Source organism: Austrofundulus limnaeus, unplaced genomic scaffold, assembly GCF_001266775.1.
Source record: "Austrofundulus limnaeus strain Quisiro unplaced genomic scaffold, Austrofundulus_limnaeus-1.0 Scaffold28, whole genome shotgun sequence".
Classification (NCBI taxonomy): Eukaryota; Metazoa; Chordata; class Actinopteri; order Cyprinodontiformes; family Rivulidae; genus Austrofundulus; species Austrofundulus limnaeus.
Genome location: NW_013952430.1, coordinates 2628613 through 2648678, shown reverse-complemented (window position 1 = coordinate 2648678; position 20066 = coordinate 2628613). Strand labels below are relative to the sequence as shown.

General features: G+C 40.1%; 2 protein-coding genes across 2 annotated transcripts in view; both read left to right on the top strand.

Annotated features, from left to right (window-relative positions):
- The window catches only part of scdb (stearoyl-CoA desaturase b), a 9925-nt gene extending 1734 nt beyond the window's left edge, over positions 1-8191 (top strand). The window contains exons 2-5 of the mRNA XM_014005026.1: positions 2943-3073; positions 3307-3512; positions 3864-4096; positions 6838-8191. Coding sequence (XP_013860480.1) covers positions 2943-3073; positions 3307-3512; positions 3864-4096; positions 6838-7037 — 770 coding nt within the window. The 3' untranslated portion in view covers positions 7038-8191. The remainder of the gene's footprint in view (positions 1-2942; positions 3074-3306; positions 3513-3863; positions 4097-6837) is intronic.
- A 5383-nt stretch (positions 8192-13574) lies between these two features.
- On the top strand, positions 13575-20055 carry wnt8b (wingless-type MMTV integration site family, member 8b). The gene is made up of 6 exons (XM_014005131.1): positions 13575-13898; positions 14388-14421; positions 15061-15199; positions 16911-17036; positions 17127-17269; positions 19416-20055. The coding sequence occupies exons 1-6, from the start codon at positions 13828-13830 to the stop codon at positions 19983-19985; spliced, it is 1083 nt and encodes a 360-aa protein (XP_013860585.1). The 5' UTR covers positions 13575-13827; the 3' UTR covers positions 19986-20055.
- The last annotated feature ends 11 nt before the right edge of the window (positions 20056-20066 follow it).

The window sequence follows — 20066 nt, the reverse complement described above, 5'->3', positions numbered from 1 at the left end:
GGGTAAGATACACTTTAAGCCCCATCTTTTCAACTGCCTCTGACACAGCTTCAAAAATATCTTTTCCTGTCGTTGTGCTTTTTAGGCTTGTCATATCAAGCAGCTCCTCCATACAGCAAAAATTATCATCTACTCCCCGCAAAAAAATTAACAGTTGCGCGGTGTCTGTGGCATCCGTGCTCTCATCGCATGCCATCGAGTAAAAATCAAAACCACAAGCTTTGATTTCTTTGAAAAAAAAATACTCATTTTCCCACCGTGTTTGAAATCTCCTACACTCACTTAGCCTGGTTTAAACCAGACCCTGTACTTCACTTTGCTTCGTACAAGGGTCTGGACTTGCTGCATAGAGAATCGATTTCTTGCAGGAGGCGTGGCCTCTGCTGAACTTTAAAATGATTGGATCAGTTGGCTGCGACGTATGTCGGTGTGAAGGAGGCTAAGCTAATAAGCTAACCGGAAATTGTGTGTGCTGTAAACAACCCTACTGAAGAGGAGAAAAGTACCGAGCCAAACAAGACGACTGTAAATGAGAGCTGCTGCTTTGTCAGACAAATTTAATTTAATTTGGAAGCCTTATCAACACAGAATGGCTTCATTCACTTCCTCCACTGCCGTATGCTAAAATAACTTGCAGACACTGTGCAGAACATCGACGTCATTCAAAACTCCTCCTTCTGTTCTCTGATTGGCCCAGGTAAAATAAACTACATGCAGACACTGTGCAGAAAATCAAAGTTCTCTTCTCTGATTGGCCCGGCTAAAAATCTGTCTGCGAGATCCATCTCAATGGGAGAAGTCCCAGACGGAGCAGTGAAGGGAAACTAGAATTGAGCGGAGCTGCGTAGGAAGGCAAGGGCCAGGCTAACACTCACTTGCTATTTTTCGTTTCTTCGGCGTTGCCATTTCAGAAGACTCAGATTGTCACAATCAAAAAAATGTTCTTCTGCTCTATAATTTCGTTTCAGTGGCTGGCTCCATCTATTGTTGAAACTGAGAAGTGCAACAGAGTTGAGCTCAAGCTGCTTGTGCGGGCCATATATAGTTGGCTTTATCTAGTGTTGAAAATGAGAAGTGCAACGGAGTTGAGCTAAAAATTCTTGTGCGGGCCATATTCAATTATATTTTCATTTGCTGCGGGCCAATAAAAATGGTACCGTGGGGTGTAGTTTGGACACCCCTCTAGTTAAAGGATTTTTTAAAATGTTTGTTTCAAAACATTCAAATTGAAGAATGTTTTTGGAGCAAAATCTGCTTTGCTTTTACTTTTTAAGAATTTCATTGCTTATTCGGGATAATTATCCTGCAGTCCTCGCCTAAACTATAAGCTTGTAAAAAGTAAAGGCTTATGCTATTTTCAGAGACATTTCAAACTTCTTTCAGACAGCCCGAATCAGCAAAATATCAACTGTCCCATACCTTACGAAATGTGTTAAGTTCGTTTTGTTTCTGATTTTCATCATGTGAGATGGAAACAATTTTGTCATCATCATTAACTAAATCAAGATCTCTTTTTCAGACCTGGCCAAGAAGTCATAAAATACTGATCAAAGCTAAAAGTCATATAAGCTAAAACACTTTTATTACCCACATAAACAGTTTGTAAATTTAAAGTGCAAAGGCAATGCTTAATAATCACAGCAGTAAGTCAAAACAGAAACAGTAAGCAATAATTATTTTACAGCCAGTGGTTAAAAATGTAAGTTCTCAGTAACTTATTCTTTCAGGACAGAACAAAAGCTTTTGAAATAAATGATGTTGGATGATTTCAGTCTTTAAATGTGCTAAAATTTACCCAAAGTTTCATGATTATTGGCTCTGATGTAATAAATAACTTGTTATTTTGTGTTTTTCTTAGATCTTTTTTGGAGAAACTTTGGTCCTTTTGTGGAACCTTTACTCATTCTCTAGGATGTTTTTTATTTATAAATAATCTCTAACTGTGACCTAGCAGAACATTAATTAAAGAAAAGGATATATTTTTGAGGTGATGATGATCACGGTTGGTGTTTGTAATCACCTTTTTCATGCTGCAAGCTGGTTAAAAAAGAACATTTCAAATTCATAGTGGATGCACATTAAACACACTGAAATTCTTTATAACCCAATTAAACGTGTCCCAAAATGGAAGGTTTCAAACAGATTTACTGAAAAATGACATGTTGACTGTTGAGCCATAACTTAGTATTCCTGAACAATCTCAACTTTGTTTCCTCTCTGGCACTGGATCATCTTCCCTCCCTATTATTTTGCCTTGGAGGACAAAGCACAATGACCACCCGCTATAGACGTCCCATTGTGAGCTGCGTGGCACCACAGCAGAATGCTCACTGCCATCTAGAAGCCTCCGGGGTCGCAGATCTGGCCTGGTTTCGTCTGGGCTTCACATCCGCATGCAGTCACCAGTTTTAGAACAACAACAGTCTGAAGGGATGACCTGCATGCTCCCGCTGTCCTGCTGCTCAGACACAGACCCCCTCTCAGAGCGCGGCGTCACAGTGACTCAGCTCTCACTGGTGTTAAACTTGGTGTCAAAATGGTCCAAAACTGCATGTAATATTTTAACATAAGTTCTTGTGATACAATTTTTCAAACATGCTTGTGGTTTTTCTGTAAAGACTAACTTAGCAACAAGTTTGGAACGTGTCACTTTAGCTCCAAAAAACCTTGAAAATTAAACATGATTTGCACATGCGACGACATGTGCCATGTAAAGAACATGCAGCAATCCAAATCATAAAGTTACCTAACATTTTGTAATTTGGTTAAAATTGGATTAAAAATTATAAAACTGTTGTACTATTTGATTTCTTCCCTACAGCTTCCTGTAAAACCAATAAGAATTCCCCCACGTCTAAAAATCGTTCATCTTATCGTGCTTTACTAAAACTTTTTCTTTTAAAGACAAGAGTTTTTATCATTCCTCTCCATCTCCCTTGCAGCTGCAGTGTGCTACGTCTACAGCGCTCTGGGTGTGACTGCTGGTGCTCATAGGTTATGGAGCCACAGATCCTTCAAGGCTTCTTTCCCCCTCAGAGTCTTCCTCGCTGTTGGCAACTCCATGGCATTTCAGGTAAACCTAACAAAAACTAATGATTGCACATTTATAGCTTGGCAGCAGCTGCACTTCTGAGATGAGAAACGGTCGCATAATGATGTGAAACTTATGGGATGTGTATTTGTTTTTATAAATTTTTTTGCTACTACACAATCTCTGACCTTCAATCTGATAATGTGAAATGCTAATGTGTATGTTAAAGTGCTCGCATAATCTTCTTGTCTTCTGTCCCTTTTTTCCTTTTGTAGAATGATATTTATGAGTGGGCCAGGGATCATCGTGTCCACCATAAGTACTCTGAAACCAACGCAGATCCCCACAATGCCAAGCGTGGCTTCTTCTTCTCCCACATTGGGTGGCTGCTGGTCCGAAAGCATCCCGATGTCATCGAGAAGGGACAGAAACTGCAGCTGGAAGATTTGAGGGCAGATGAGGTGGTGATGTTCCAGAGACGGTGAGGAAACATTGAAGCTTGAAGATAAATAATGATCAGTAAAATCTTTAACATTAAATATAACATTTTATTTAACATTTCAGTGTTAGAATAAGATAGTGTTGAATCTGCTTTGCACAGTGCTGTAGTGATCAAGATCACACTGACTGATCATTGGTCAACAACTCTGCTCATCTGGAAGCAATCCCAGATTTTCACTTTGTTCTCAAGAAAGGGGGATTAACAGTGAAAGCCACAAGCTCAGGGACTTAAGTCAACAAGGCACAGTGGCACTGGTTTATATACAGTATATGTAAAGCAAACAACACGAAAGGGGATTTGAGAGTGATGCAACTTGTTCCTTTGTTTCAGGTACTACAAAATCTCTGTGGTGATCTTTTGCTTCCTTGCCCCGATGTTGGTGCCCTGGTATTTCTGGGGCGAGTCCCTGATGGTGGCGTACTTTGTTCCTGGACTCTTTAGGTACGCCATGGTGCTTAATGCCACCTGGTTGGTAAACAGTGCTGCACACATGTGGGGCAACAGACCTTATGACAAGGCCATCAACCCGAGGGAGAACCTATTTGTTGCTTTAGGTGCCATAGGTAAGGAATCATCACTCATTTTGTAGTCAAACTCTTGTATTTCATTGTGGTTTTTTTGTGTGTGTCTTCTTGGCAATGGGGTGACTGTGGCTGAGTGGCTAGGGGAGTTTTCCTCCAATAAGAAAGTTGGGGGTTCAATTCTACTGCTATTCAGTCACGTATCAAAGTGTCTTTGGGTAAGACACTTAACCCCCACTGCCTCTTGTGTGTTTCCCATCAGTGTATAAATTTGGTTTATAGCACGGATTAGTCTCTATAGAATGATTTATACAGATTAGCTTTGTAAAGAGATATAGTAGAGTGCTGAATTAATGTGTGTGTGTGTGTGTGTGTGTGTGGGTGTGTGTGTGTGTGTGTGGGTGTGTATACAGTGGGTAAAATAAGTATTGAACACGTCACCATTTTTCTCAGTAAACATATTACTAGAGGTGCTAATGACATGAAATTTTCACCAGATGTTGGTAACAACACAAGTGATCCATACATACAAAGAAATCAAACCATAAATGTCCAGAAATGAAGTTATTTGTAATAATGTGGAATGGCACAGGGAAAAAGTATTGAACACACTTACTGAAATTTATCTAATACTTTGTACAAAAGCCTTTGTTGTCAATGACAGCTTCAAGACGCCTCCTGTATGGAGAAACTAGTGGCATGTATTGCTCAGGTGTGATTTTGGCCCATTCTTCCACACAAACAGTCTTCAAATCTTGAAGGTTTCGTGGACCTCTTCTATGAACTCTGATCTTTAGTTCTTTCCATAGATTTTCTGTTGGATTCAGGTCAGGTGATTGGCTGGGCCATTCCAGCAGCTTTAGTTTCTTTCTCTGAAACCAACTGAGAGTTTCCTTGGCTTTGTGTTTGGGCTCATTGTCTTGCTGAAATGTCCAGCCATGTTTCATCTTCATCATCCTGGTAGATGGAAGCAGATTTTTATCAAGAACGTCTCTGTACATTTTTCCACTCATCCTTCCTTCAATTATTTGAAGTTTGCCAGTACCATATGCTGAAAAACAGCCCCACACCATGATGTTCCCACCTCCAAACTTCACTGTTGGTATGRTGTTTTTGGGCTGATGTGCAGTGCCATTTGACCTCCAAACATGATGTGTATTCTGGCATGCAAACAGTCCAGTTTTGGTCTCATCTGACCAGACTATATTCTCCCAGTATTACACAGGCTTGTCTAAATGTTGTGCAGCAAACTTTAAAGAAGCTTCAACATGCTGTTTCTTCAGCAGTGGAGTCTTGCGTGGTGAGCGTGCATACAGGCCATGGTGGTTCAGTGCATTACTTATTGTTTTCTTTGAAACAATCGTACCTGCTAATTCCAGGTCTTTCTGAAGCTCTCCACAAGTGTTCCTTGGCTCTTGGACAACTCTTCTGATAATTCTTTTCACTCTGTCAGAAATCTTGTGAGGAGCACCTGGTCGTGGTTGGTTTACCTGGCCATCATTTGGGACTGAACCAGCTGATATTAACTTTCACTGACAAGGGGCAGGCTTGCTTTCTAATTACTGAGAGTGTTCAGCTGGTGTCTTGGCTTTCCATGCCTTTTTACACCTCCCTTTCTTCATGTGTTCAATACTTTTTCCCTGTGCCATTCCACGTTATCACTAAAGACTTCATTTTTGGACATTTATGGTTTGATTTCTTTGTATGTATGGATCACTTGGGTTGTTACCAACATCTGGTGAAAATTTCATGTCATTAGCACCTCTAGTAATATATTTACTGAGAAAAATGGTGACGTGTTCAATACTTATTTTACCCACATCGTGAATTTTCTGTAGGGGTAAAACAATACAGTGGTATTGTGTGAATTAGGTTCTGATTAAGGTTAGGGTTAAGAATAGACCAGAAATCATTAGGGTTAGGGAATAAGTCTGGTTTAGGCATAAATGTAGTTATAGAAATGACTGAAAGTCAATGCAAAGTCATCAGTTTAATGTAAGTAAAAGGATGTGTGTGTGAATGGGTAATCGCTTTGAATATCCTCATTGGATAGAAAGGCGCTATATAAGTACAGTCCATTTACCATTTAATTTCAGTTGTTTTAAAAATTCACAATAGTATAAGTATAATTGTCTTAAAAATACTCCAAATTTTGAGGAAATTTTAGTTTAGTAGCTGAACAAGTTACTGCCTGCAAATGCAGTAGTGTCTCCAGAAATATTTTAATGGGGTGGCCAAGTGGGGGGCAACAAAAATCCTGCAATGGCACACAAAAAAATAAAAGCCAAAACAGAATTTCAGTAAATTTGTTATATGTTTGGCAAATACAGCAATATCTTAATTAGGGAGTCACTTTCTGAAATCTATAGGTCTACTTTTATTTATTATTTTTCTGGGGGCCATCAGTATTTTTAGGGGTGGCTTTAGTTTGCCCCGCTGCCTCCCTGTTGGTGGCACCCCTGGATTTTAGAAAAGAACAGAAATATTTCTTTATGTATTTACTTTTCTGTTTTTATCTTTTTTTTTTCCTGTATCTATCTAACATTTGGGAACTTCTGCAATAAAATGATCAATTTTTATAAAGATGATTAAAAATGATTTCGCATTTCAGATGCATTAGTGGACTTTCTATAGACATTAAAACAGTAGAACAATAAATTTTCAGTTACAAGCATGAATTAGTTAAATTATACAGCTTGTTTTCACAAGTACAGTATGCATGCTTTTAGTTCTGGTAATCCTCTGAAACCTTCTTGTTTTATTTTTTAATTTTTTTATTACAGGGGAAGGCTTCCACAACTACCATCACACATTCCCCTTTGACTACGCCACAAGTGAGTTTGGCTGCAAGATCAACCTGACCACGGCCTTTATAGATCTCATGTGCCTCTTAGGGTTGGCCAGAGACTGCAAGCAGGTTTCCAAGGAGATGATCGTGGCCCGCGTACAGCGAACGGGTGATGGAAGCTACAAAAGTGGCTGAGTCAGGATGGGCTGTGTTACCAAAGGGTCAACAGCCGAGGATGTAGCAACAATTCACTGGTGCGGAGATGATTACCAAGCTTCTGATCATGAGTTAAACCTTTATGTGAAACTAATGTTTCAAGAAGTGTTTCCATAAAAGTTGTGGGAGTCTTTGTTGTGTTCACAGATTATTTGTGACTAATAAAAACTTGACTACCTGTGCAAACACAGTATTTTCCAACCGTGACATATTTTTGGCATGCTTAAATGAGCAGTGTGCAAAAACAGTTTTCAACAGAATCATCTTATTTAAATTTTATTTAATAATTTAGTATATTTTGTATGGTTTTCAGCACTTTGAAAGCTAACCCCTCTCTGCAGGCAAGGTCAAGTCATTTTGCTTTACATCAGTGGTGCTTTGTCAATGATTTTCATATTAATATGTGTATATTTTCTGCTACTTTTAACAATATTTGGTAGTAATAGCATTAGTAAACAAGTAAACCGCAATGCTAAAGTTTAATATCAATAAAATCAGGCCTTTATTTAGCGTAACACACCTGGTTGAATACAGTTCAACGGTATAGTACTTGGGAATAATTTAACATACATTGTTTCTCCATCTGCCTTGCCAAAGGTTAGATGAAACACTGCCTCTGACGTGATTATAAACTTTTAACTGAAACGCCTCTCTGTCTAAGAAATCAATAAGTTTGCATAATTCTGAAACATTCACATTTGTCCTCTCAATCAAATGAGGCCAATAAGTCATGTGAAAGCTGTGCATTTATCTTTTACAAAGTGCAATATGACTGAAACCTTTGGTCCTTATGCCTTAACAAAGGTTGCCCGTGTGATAAAATTTAAAGTTCAGCTTTTAGAAATAAAATGTGTTTTAATGTTTCTATAGAATGACTTGTTTGGATTCCCTTTAATCAACTGTATTCTTTAAAAAGCAATCCTATAAGAAAATGTGGGCTACTGCAATTTAACTGTTTTACCAAATAAAGTACAATTTTAACTTGTAAAAAAAAACCTCTTAAAACATTTGTCACAAATCATCTTTTAGAAAGCAACACATTTCTAGTGTTGTAAAAGGGCACATTTATTTCAAAAGAATGTTTTTGTATCTATTTTATGCACTTGGAATAAATCATGTTTTTTTGCAGCAAAGTTGCACTTTGTTGTTGTTTTTTTTTCCAGCTTGCAAAATGTAAAGCGTAAAATAAAATCAATATCTGGTTGTCTTTTTTTTTTACCCATTTGCACAACGTAAGAAATGCAATTGGATTACAACCAGATATGTGATTACTCGGTTTGAACCGAGTAATCACACATCACTTCCACAGAGGGTACATAATCCCTCCAGCGAGTCCTGAGTCTTCCCCGAGGCCTCCTACCAATGGGACGTACTCGGAACATCTCCAAAGGGAGGTCTCCTGGAGGCATTCTAATCAGATGCCTGAACCACCTCAACTGACTCCTTTCAATGTGAAGGAGCAGCGGCTGTACTCAGAGCTACCCCGGATAACGGAGCTCCTCCCCCTTTCTCTAAGGCTTAGCCCGGCCACCCTGCTAAGGTAGGTCATTATAACTGCTTGTCTCCAGGATCTCGTTTTTTCAATCTTGATGCACGCCTCATGACCATACAGGTGAGGGATGCAACACAGACCAGTGAACCGAGAGCTTTGCCTTTCGACTCAGCTCTTTCCTCATCATGACTAACCAAAGCAACACCCTCATTATCGAGTGTTATGGTAATATTTATTTAACAAAGACAGAAATACGTGGTCCAAGAATGAAGGTACTCCATGAGATGATCAGCTGAGTTTTATTGCAACAACAGGAAACACAGAGAACCTGTCCTGTCTCTGCTTCTCTCTGTCACTGTCTCTACACACTACTGTTGAACCCTGTTGAACCCTGTGTCTCGAGAGGCCTTATATATATATATATATATAAACAAACACCATTATGCCATCTTAGCAAGATTTGATACAAGGTCAATGGAAAACACAAAGACAAACACAAGTGATATCTAAGAATGATTATTGTTGTTAGCAGATCTTGTTCTGACTTTAATCATTCTGTCTGCAGATGAACAGCATGTCATGAAAACCTAGGTCATTAAAGGATGTCATGAATTACTTGCTTAAACATAAAAGTTTTAGTTCTATTGCACCGAGGATGTCCTTTGATCCAACTCCTGCTCCATCCTACATTACTCATGAACAAAACACCAAGATACTTAAACTCCTCCACTTGAAGCAGAGACTCTAACTGCAACACTTGAATTCATCGTGCAGCCAAATACTTTTTTGTCATTCTGGTACATCAGTTTGATCTTTTCCAGGCAAAGACTTTAACCCTTGTATTGTGCTGAGAAAAAAATACATTTGTTATGTTACGGGTCATTTTTCCTTGCATCTTCAGAATCTCACTGGGATGTTCTGGCTTATTTTTCTGACTGTTCCCAACAGCTTTCTCTCCTGAAGTTCATCTTCAAGATGGTAGGATGCAAAGAAGTTGTTACATGTGATGTTGTAACCTTGCAGTCCTTCGGTCATCTCCAATAACACACGCATACCCTGATTTTCCTCAGGTGCTCCTCCAGGTGGCTTTCCAGTACATACTTGCTGGTTCCACACATTACTGGATTTTGCATCACAGACTGCCCAAATTTTTTATGTCATATTTTGCAGGCTTGTTTGGCAAATACTGTCAGAATGGACAGCATCTTCTCAATGGAATGAGGCACTCATCGACAGTAACATGGGGGCCACGATTATACAATAAAAGCAGGATTTCGACCCATTTATCCCAGACATCTCTGATTGCTCCAAGTTCGTCTTTTCTCTTGTCAAAAATTCAAGTCAATTGGATCCAGTGGCTTTCATTTTTCTTGAAAGATACTCCTCCCCTCCAAATTGGTCATGTCAAGGATTATCATCTCTATGGGTTGGGAAATGAAGAGCTGAAATGCTGATTCAATATCATCAACTCGTGACAGCAAATCTTGTCGGATCAAGAGGCATTTTGATGACATTAGAAGATGACAGTCTGCCTCAGCATTGGTGTGGTGATGTTGACCCATTTTATTTTACCATCTTTGGATGTCCAGGTCCCCTCTGTGGATGACTATTTTTGCTTTTCTTGGTTTTCATCTGCTGAAGGCACACCAGCAAACTCATCCTCTGAATCCTCCTCATCATGCAAAATTGATAGCATTGTCCTCTGGCTCTGAAGGATCCTCCATCTCTGAAATATTTTATCTACAACATTATCCAAGTTCATAAGCTGCGATACAGCTTCTTCAACTGTAAATCGTCTGGTGCGTTTCTCAAAGAAAGGGAATGGACACAGTGACAAGGACAGGGGAAATAAAGTCCCTCCTCCACACACACCTGATTCTGAATGGCTATTCAAAGGCAATCAAAATAAAGTATATCAAAAAGACATGTTTAATTTGGATTTAAGCATCAACTTTGAATACAAACTCTGTACAAACACTCCATGACACATCAAAGTGTTCAGATTTTACTCAGCAGTTTATGACCCTAGATGGGGAAAAGTCAAAATTTCATTGGAAAAAAGTAAGGATAACCTGCATTTTGGTCAACACAAAAACTGAAATCAAATTGACCTGAAACATAATACAAGGATTAAAGCAGATTATATCAGGTTTAGTTTTAACTGAGTACCCAAATCAGACTCGACAGACAATGAGAAACAGGAACTGGCACAGGTAGTAAAAGGGTAAGTGAGTTTATTTACAGTGTTTACCCAGGATTTGCTGTAAGGGAAAAAAAATCAGGCTTTACTAATAGTTCTGTGGAGAAATTGGATGTTATTCAATGTTGTCATTGTCTTACAGGTCTTGGAGATGAGGCTGGCATGGAGGGGAAGGCCGAAGAGGATTTCCAGGTTGGTGAGTGAGGTTTGGGTTGTTCTTGTAGATGGTGGTGTAGGAGAGAGGCAGGGCGGAGACGGTGAGGAGGATCCACAGAGAACTAGTTCCAGAACAAGCTCAGCGCTTCGACGAGGGAGGAACCAGGGAGAACTCTCCAGAGGACTTCACAGGGTTTGAACCGAAGTTGACTGAATATTCCAGCATCGGATGGATCTCAGCCAGCAGCTTAAATGGTGTCAGAGTCTCATCAGAAGAACGCTGTGCAGGTGAGTCCATCCCAGTCCTCCGCCCACATGCCAATCTGCAAACAATCAATCAGCAGAGCAAAAACGACCACAACCTCTACAGATTAAAGGGTTTCAACTTGTAATATTCAGGGTTTTTGGCAGAAGCACATAGAATAAAGGTGAGGACTGTAGATGCAGAATTTGGACAATCAAACCTGGTGTGGCAGAGGAAAGACACATTACACTTCCTACCTTGAGTCAGTGACTTCAGCTCAAAACTCACAGAAACCTGCAGTGAGACCGTACACCCAACTATTCGCTGGAAGAGTTTGTCCAGACGTGCATGGAGGAGTTATTATTAAAAGGCTTCTTCTTTCATTTGTAACAAGACTAATGGATCTATGGAAACTTAAGATTGCATAATAAAAAATGCATTAGTCATAAAGAATAACAAGAAGTCTTAAAAGAAATGGTATAAAACTGGTCAACAATGTTAAATTTTTTCTGTTTCATTTTGATGTTATTTTAATGGCCGTCGACAGCACACCTGGTATATCTCCCCTGTGTTTTGTGAGCAAACAACAAATGTGTGTTTACTGTCTATGTAAGCAGGAAAGACAAGCTTGCATGCTATGGAAACTACTGCAAGTGGAGCCACAACTGCTGACCTCTGTCACCACAGCAGTGACATCAGCCCTTGTGCTTCATTGGTTGCTGACTGTCAGGCCATCCTCTTCATGCTGGGCAACACCTCAGTGTGAACGCTCCAGCTGTTCACTGCAGTCAGACAGCTTCAAACTCGTCTAATGCTGCAGGCTGATTTACAGCTAAATCTTAATCTGAGGTCATAGCTTATTGAGACGATACACTGTCAAACGTAATCTGCGGGATTTACCTGCACACGTTGCAACTTTACAGACCAGTTTAAGACCAGGGTTATTTTCAGGTATTAGTTCAGTGCAATTCAACCAAAATGTTTCAAATTAGCAAGAGAAAAAAAGTGTAATCAGCGACAACACTACCAGAGGATTCTTTAAAAGTTTTACAGATAATTGCAGGCCAGGTTTCTGGAAACTTCACTAACATTTCCTAATTTAGCCTAGAAGAAAACAATGCGATAACTTTTAATCATAAAAAATAACAATCAAAACGCTGACAAATGTGTCTGCAAAAAAATTAATAAATAAAAAACTGCAAAAGGGATTTTCAGAAACTTCTTGTTGATGCACACTTCAAAAATATTTTTTATGTTTATTAAACAACATAACACCTTCATAAAGTGTATTATATAACACATTTATTTTTTATTCATTTAAATGCATTCCTAATAATCTTCAAATGAAAAGTTGATTTATTTGTTGTTTCCTGTAACATATTCTACCCTCTAATCTAATAATACAAAGAATAATAAAAAGAGCAGTCACAAAGGTTAAATTTTTTTTATTATTTCAACAGACCTGAGTGTTTTGTCTTGATGATGATGTCTGTGAACCAATAAAACAACAAGACAGTTTCTACTTTTCTCTCATCTCAGTTGTTGTGTCTCATTAAACCTAAATCCAAAATCATCCTTTCTAAATCCCGAGTTCCAAGATAATTTCTTTTCCTTTAATCCTAATTTGCACACAAGAAGTTTGCAAAACAAAGGAAAGGGACCTGTGAGGGTCAGACGGTGGGGAACTAACCTTTTATGCTGCAGGAAAGCTCTGTTTGGATTAGTGATGCAGATTCTCCCAAATCTGATCAGTGTCAGGATTTCTCATTTGGTTTTTGTTTGTTGTGTAAAATTTTATTTTATTTTATTTTATTGGTTTGTGGGGGTTCAGTTCTTTTCATCAAATTAAAATGCGTAATAATTGGTTTTTGTTTGTTGTGCTTTTTTGTGGGGGGTTCAGTTCTTTTCATCTTTGGTAGTTTCTAAGAAAGTATGGAAAAACCTTTTTTTTATTTATTTTTTAGCATGCAACAAATTAAAACGTGTAATAATTACTCAAACAGAACATTGAGGACAGCATCTTGCATTCTTCTAAACTGCATGAGGCTTAACAGAAACAGAGCTTGACTGTAATTCATTCGTTCTTGGACATTTGCTGCTGTGCAATAAAACAACCCACCATGATGGGTGTTGGCCCGTCTCTGTGTCTCAGCTCTGATTTAATCACAACTTTGTCGAATCCCAAATTACTTCCTCAAAAATCACACGGACTCACTTTTGCAGCCCCATCGCCAAAACCCGAGCGCTATCTTCCACTAATCCCTGACAATCAGCTGCGCCTCAGATACCCTAAATAAACCCCACTTTCAGAGCAGAATTTTGTGGGGGGATCAGTGTTACTCTTTTCCTGTGGGATTAAACGGATCTTCCCTTTTGCTCTTGAATGGAGGCAGGGAAGCCACCGTTGCCCGGCCCTGAAGGCCTAGGGTGCCCTTTTGATCATTTCAGTCTCTCCTTGGTGCAAAACCTTCTGATTGGCCAGGAGGCTGAGAAGGGGGGAAAATCTTTAATTAAGCAGATAATCTCTTGTTGGGACGAGAGGAGCTCCATTTCAGAGCCCCCTCCTTGAGTCCTGATCGCTCCTGGTGAAGTTTCATGTGCTGGTAGCTCAGTTTCCTCTCCATTCTCTGCGCTGTCGGCAGGCTTTTGGGACCAGTCAGCACCCTCACCTGTCAGGATGTTCGTCCACTGGGAGACTTTTTATTACATTTTCATACTCATGACTCACATGAGATCATACTGCTGTTGGTAAGTTTCATTCACCACTGAATATTTCCATTTTCCTCAACCTCATTAGGTTTAATTTGCTGAAAAAAAAGGTTCATGTGGTATAACAGAGAGAAAATGGTTCCTGGATTAATTTGATCAACTTCAACCAAAAATTTCCATTGATGCTTCTTATTATATTTGCTTTATGATAATCGTTTTGCTCTCACTTCAGAGTTCGTCACCCTTTTGACTGGTCACATGAGTGGCTTTTTTCCAGGAATAGGTTGTGAATTTTAAAATGCATCATCGTTGACTTTTTCCGTGACGATGTAAACATATCATGAAGGCATTTCCAACAAGAAAACCAGCCGTTCTTCTTTGACCGGGCCTTCATTTGAACCCTTTTTGGCTCCGCCACAGTTCGGATGGTGTCACGGTTTTTAACGTGATCCAGAGCCCACTAATGAGAGATGTTAGCAGAGGAATTTGTGGCTCTTCTCCGAGTGAATAAGCTGTCTCCTTTTCCAGGTCAGTGAATAATTTCTTGATGACTGGACCCAAGGTAAGCCAACGTTCTTTTGATCTTTCCTCCTTTTTTTTTCCTTTTTCTTCCCCTCCCCAACAGAAACGTTGAGAGAAATCTCAGTGTGAAGCATATCGACAAGCTCAGCTACCTGTCTGTATTTAACAAAGGCTCGAAAATCAGTGATATTCTTGGAGCCTTTGTGATTTTTTGCCCCCGGCGGTACACTTGACCTTATTCTGAGGCTCTGTGTATTCAAGGGTTGAATGTGTTAAGCAGCCAGGGCAAGAGAGGCTGTAGTGGGTGGTCATCATTAGTGAGCCAGACCCCTGTGAAAGAGGTGGTACTCCATCTCCCTGAAGGCCACTTGAGACATATTAGTTATATTATCATTCATGCAGTCTGAACAAGCAGCAGAGGACAGAGCGCACCGATCTGAGAACGCTCAACAAGTCATTGTGTTCCTCATGGCATGGCATTCATCCCGTTATTACACCCATTTTACTTGTTTAGTTTAATACTGATAAAAACAATGTTAGGCCTTCCTTAGCCCAACTTCCTGCTGAGCATTATATGTACTGTGATGGATTTTCTAAAGTCTTCTGCTTTGCATTGCTGCAGAATTAGACTCCCACATAATGTTTTATGAGTTTGAACCACACAGTGTCTCTGCTGCAGGCTTACCTGATTTACTCGAGCAGCGTGGCAGCAGGAGCTCAGACTGGCATCGAGGAATGCAAACACCAGTTCGCTTGGGATCGCTGGAACTGCCCAGAGAGAGCTCTGCAGCTGTCCACACACAGCAGCCTGCGCAGCGGTAAGAGCAGCTCACACAGCAAGGACCAAGTCTGATGGACCTGTGCTTCCATTTGTACCATTTCACAGTTTAAATTTCACTGAGTGTCATGCAGCTGTGATTTACGATCTGCGTTTTTGTTCGGAATAAACCCCACTGATAAAACATAAGCTTGACTTGTGTTGTACTCCTGAAGAAAATATAAAACACTGACCAGTTATGTCAAATTAAATTTTTTTAGTAAAAAAAAAGCTGCACAAAATTCGTAAGTTACATAAATTTGTAAATTACAGTAAACTTATTAAAATCTGGGACTTCATTAAAAATACTTCTACAATGTAAAGATTTTTTGCAAAACGAAACAGATACAACTTCTGAATTTTGAGAAAATATGAACGTGAAATAAAAAATGTGTACTGCATTATACTTTTTACTACACCAAAGCTGTAAAGCAACAAAGAGCACAGAGTGCTTTTTTGAGGATTTTTGATTTTACCTAGTATGTTTTTAAATGATAAATTTGACTTTTATTTCATTACATTCAAAACATAAATATGTGATTTTACATCTTTACTTCTATAATTGAACACATTGTTACGTGCCATAAATTTAAATATGACCGGAACTCATCATGAAAAGAGTTGTTTATGCACTCTAAAGCAGTGTTTCCCAAAGTTGGGGTCGGGACCCAAAGTGGGGTCCCAAAACATCAAGGTGGGGTCCTGAAAAGGTTTTCTGAATTAATTACATTTTTTGCCTTAGTTGTTACAAAGGAGTGAGGTTAGTATATTTAAAATGATAAATGTGGAACAAAAAATATTGTTACTATGCCCATGTTTTGTTGACCTGATACAAATGTTTATCATCCAAAAATAGTTGGGGGCACAGGTCTCTGCTACTGTTATTTTGTGGGTCAAAAGCTGAAAAGTTTGGGAACCACTGCACTTTGGTTCCCAAAGTTGGGCTTGGGACCCAATTATGGGTCATGAAGCACCTTGGATAATCTCCAGAAATCAATTTAGAGGGTAATAAAATAATTGTTGATGTAATATTTTCCCTATAATTATTACAAAAACACAAAATAGGTATAAATAAGTATTTATATTTGTGTACAAGCTGTTTAGATTGTCAAAAAGCCTGTGTTTTTAGGGTTATCAACAAAGTTCGTGTCCTCAGACCAGTAATATTTGGGGTCACAAGTTTTAGCCATGAATATTTTGTGGGTCAGAAGATAAAAAGTTTGGGAACCTCTGCTCTAAAGAATAAAGTGTTGAATTTACTTAAGAAAGTTATGTCAACTGGTTCCACTAAACCGAGTTGAGTAAGTTGAGCAAAAGTACTCAACTCGGTTTAGTGGAACCAGTTGACATTCTGTAACTTAGTTAGGTAAGTTCAACACTTCGTTTTTAGTGTGTGTAAAAATACTTTTCCCATACTTGTGAGCAGTTTTATGACTTTTACTTAAGCACTTTTCTGATCAGTGAAATTCATTTGAACCAAAACCTTTTTTCTGTAAAGTTATTTTTACTTTATTTTTTTCAAGCGTACACCTCTGTCTTGCCTTTGTGTGTGTAAAAAAAATGGATTGTCTCGTAACTAATTAAGCTTAAAAGCTAAAACGCACTTCGAAAGGAAACAATCATTTTAAATGTTATTTATAACATTTCTTTTTTTAAAATTTGTAAATAAAATTTGATGAGAAAGATTGCTAAAGAATGACCTCTGTTGACAGCAAACCGCGAGGCAGCGTTCGTCCACGCCATCAGCTCGGCGGGGGTCATGTACACGTTAACCAGGAACTGCAGTCTGGGAGACTTTGACAACTGTGGCTGCGATGACAGCAGAAATGGACAACGAGGTCAGGGAGTGAACATCAATTACTCACTGCGCACTGAAAAGATGTGAAACAGAAATGACATTTTTGTATTATTGTTTGTCATCTTGTTAGGCGGTCATGGCTGGCTCTGGGGCGGCTGCAGCGATAACGTCGGCTTCGGCGAGGCCATCTCCAAGCAGTTCGTCGATGCCCTGGAGACCGGGCAGGATGCTCGGGCAGCCATGAATCTCCACAACAACGAGGCTGGGCGAAAGGTGCAGTATCTGGGCCTTGATTTCCTCCCATTGACTTTGAAATGAGAGATGAGTTTGTAGAAGAAGACCAAATAAAACACACTTAGCGCCTTGATTTAAATTGAGTGGCTGACATTTTTTTTTGCGGAGCGGGCAAATCTTTCTGGGCCCCTCCAATGGATTGTTGAGTGTAAAGCGCTCTTTGAATTATTTTCCCTGCTCAGAACACTGAGTGTGCCACCCAAGTATCCCTTTCACGTTGCAATAAGTGAGGTGCCACTCGTTCCCTGATAATAAGAGTGTTCGATGTACCAGAAGGGCCTATTTACTCGTGCTGAATGCACCTTATGACAATACCTCAACTCAGGAATCTCCGAACTGCTGGTGCGAGCTTAATTGGAGGTCCCGCGGAGCCAGACACTGCACGGCTTTCTGTATTATTCCGCGTTCCCCTAAAATAAGTGTTTTAGTTTTATTCTTGTAATAAGGATCCCACATTTATGTTAGTCTTTGTTTGGCTCGGAGGGAGTCTGAGGGGACCACAGGCGTGCAGCTGAAGTGCTCTTTGTTTACGGTGCCTTTGCTTCCCCCCCCGTTGGGTCCTGGGATCCCCATGGCACCTGGAGCATCATTGTAACAGATAAAAATGGGGACAGAGAGCGAGGAAAAAAAAAACCAAAACTTCTTTTTTCATTTCTCCAATCAATGGGTCCTCTCTGGCAGGAAAACGTGTTGATAATGAACGCGCTAAATAAATACTCGTATGTATTCTTCTGGGGGACAATGGCGCTCGATGTGAAACTTTGATTCAGCCTCACCTCAGCAGAGGGTTCGTCTCCTCGTCACGGAGAGAAAACGCCCCTTTTCAACCGACAGCTGTTTTGTGTCAGGTAAAGTCAGGAGACACTAAAGACAACAAAGACACTTTGCAATGGACCTCCTATTGAATGTATTCATCGTTTTTCTTTTATCTTTTTTCTTTTTACTTAACTGGACAACTTTGATAATACAATTAGTTAATTTGACAACACATCAATCAACAGACAAAAGAGATTCCACAAACACACTTGGATGCACACTGTGGTGCTTTTCATCGCCCGCCGCCGGAGGTGAAGGTGGAGCGATAATATTTTTGTCCATGCCTGAGTTTGTTAGCAAAATATCTCATGACCCACAGAACGGATTTTAATTCAACTCTCAGAATGTCATTTTTGTCTACGACGGATTTAGTTTGGAGTCAGTGTGATTCAAGGTGTCGCCACAGCCAAGCAATCTTAGCAAACAGAAAAACGACCAGAACTCAGTTCATTCAACAGATAATCAACTCAAATATGGTTTGGTGGTCGTTGAGAGTCGTTCCCAACAAATACTCTGACTGCTGCATGTTGCACCATGTTTTCTGCTTAAAACTTTGTTGTGAACTATTGGAGCTAATCCTATTTGTCTGTTAGCAAAATATCTCACAAACTATTTGATAGATTTTAATGAAACTCTCAGGAAGTGATCAATGGATGTATCTTTACCACCGATAACCTTTTGAAATGAATTTGATTGTAGATGGCTGCTACAGCTAAGTGACTATACCAAACTCAATTATTGCTATAATTGATTTTTTTTGGATAATCAGCTCAGAATTGGGGGTAGTAGTAGTCGAGAGTTATTCTCAAGGTGCACTACACATTGGACAGCCTTTTCTGCTTAAAACTTTGTCATTACCTGTTGAAGTTAATCCTGTTGATCTGTTAGCAAAATATCTCACAAACCACTGGATAGATTCTAATGTAATTCTCAAGAAGTAATCATTGGATATACCTCTACAACTGATTACCTTTTGGAATAACCCTGATTGAGGATAGCAGCTACATCTAAGCAATGTTCAAAAACAATATCAATTTCAATTTCGTCAATTATGCAGATACTGAGCTAACATTGTTGCAGTAATAGATGAGAGGATTTCCCAACACATAAACTTTACATTCAGCTGTTGGAGTTTATCCCATTTGTCTGTTAACAAGCTATTTTATGAAGCACTGGCTGGATTTTAATAAAACTTTCAGGATGAATTTCTTCAAAGAATGCTAGGACCTTAACTTTGATGTAAAACAGAACCCTAGTAATGTAAAAAGCATTATCCTAAGGTGAATCTTCAATATTTTGGTGTCTGCAGGCTGTCAAGGGGACCATGCAGAAGACATGTAAGTGCCACGGCGTGTCAGGAAGCTGCACTACTCAGACCTGCTGGCTGCAGCTGCCAGAGTTCAGGGAGGTGGGCAACTACCTGAAGGAGAAGTACCACCGGGCTGTGAAGGTGGACCTCCTCAGAGGGGCCGGGAACAGCGCGGCCAGCCGCGGAGCCATCGCCGAGACCTTCAGCTCCATCTCCCGCAAGGAGCTGGTCCACCTGGAAGACTCGCCCGACTACTGCCTGGAGAACCGCACTCTGGGCCTGCCGGGCACCGAGGGCCGCGAGTGCCTGAAGAAAGGCAAGGGCCTGAGCAAGTCGGAGCGGCGGAGCTGCAAGAGGCTGTGCGGGGAGTGCGGGCTGGCCGTGGAGGAGCGCAAGACGGAGCTGGTGTCCAGCTGCAACTGCAAGTTCCACTGGTGCTGCGCCGTCAAGTGCGAGCAGTGCAGGAAGACGGTGACCAAGTACTTCTGCGTGAAGAAGGGCGGTCAGTGGGGGAGGAACGAGAGCGCCACGAGCCGCAGAAAGAACCTGAGACTGAGGAAGAGGCACTGAGCGTCGCCATCACCCACATCTCCACTGACTGCTTCTTATTACAGATTAATGAGCACAGAGGCCCCTCATAGACAACATGAG

Coding starts and splice junctions, on each gene's coding strand:
- wnt8b (XM_014005131.1), top strand. CDS start 13,828: ATGTTCGTCCACTGGGAGACTTTTTATTACATTTTCATACTCATGACT. Junction 15,200..16,910: donor ACACAGCAGCCTGCGCAGCG/GTAAGAGCAGCT, acceptor CTCTGTTGACAG/CAAACCGCGAGGCAGCGTTC. Junction 17,037..17,126: donor CAGCAGAAATGGACAACGAG/GTCAGGGAGTGA, acceptor TCATCTTGTTAG/GCGGTCATGGCTGGCTCTGG.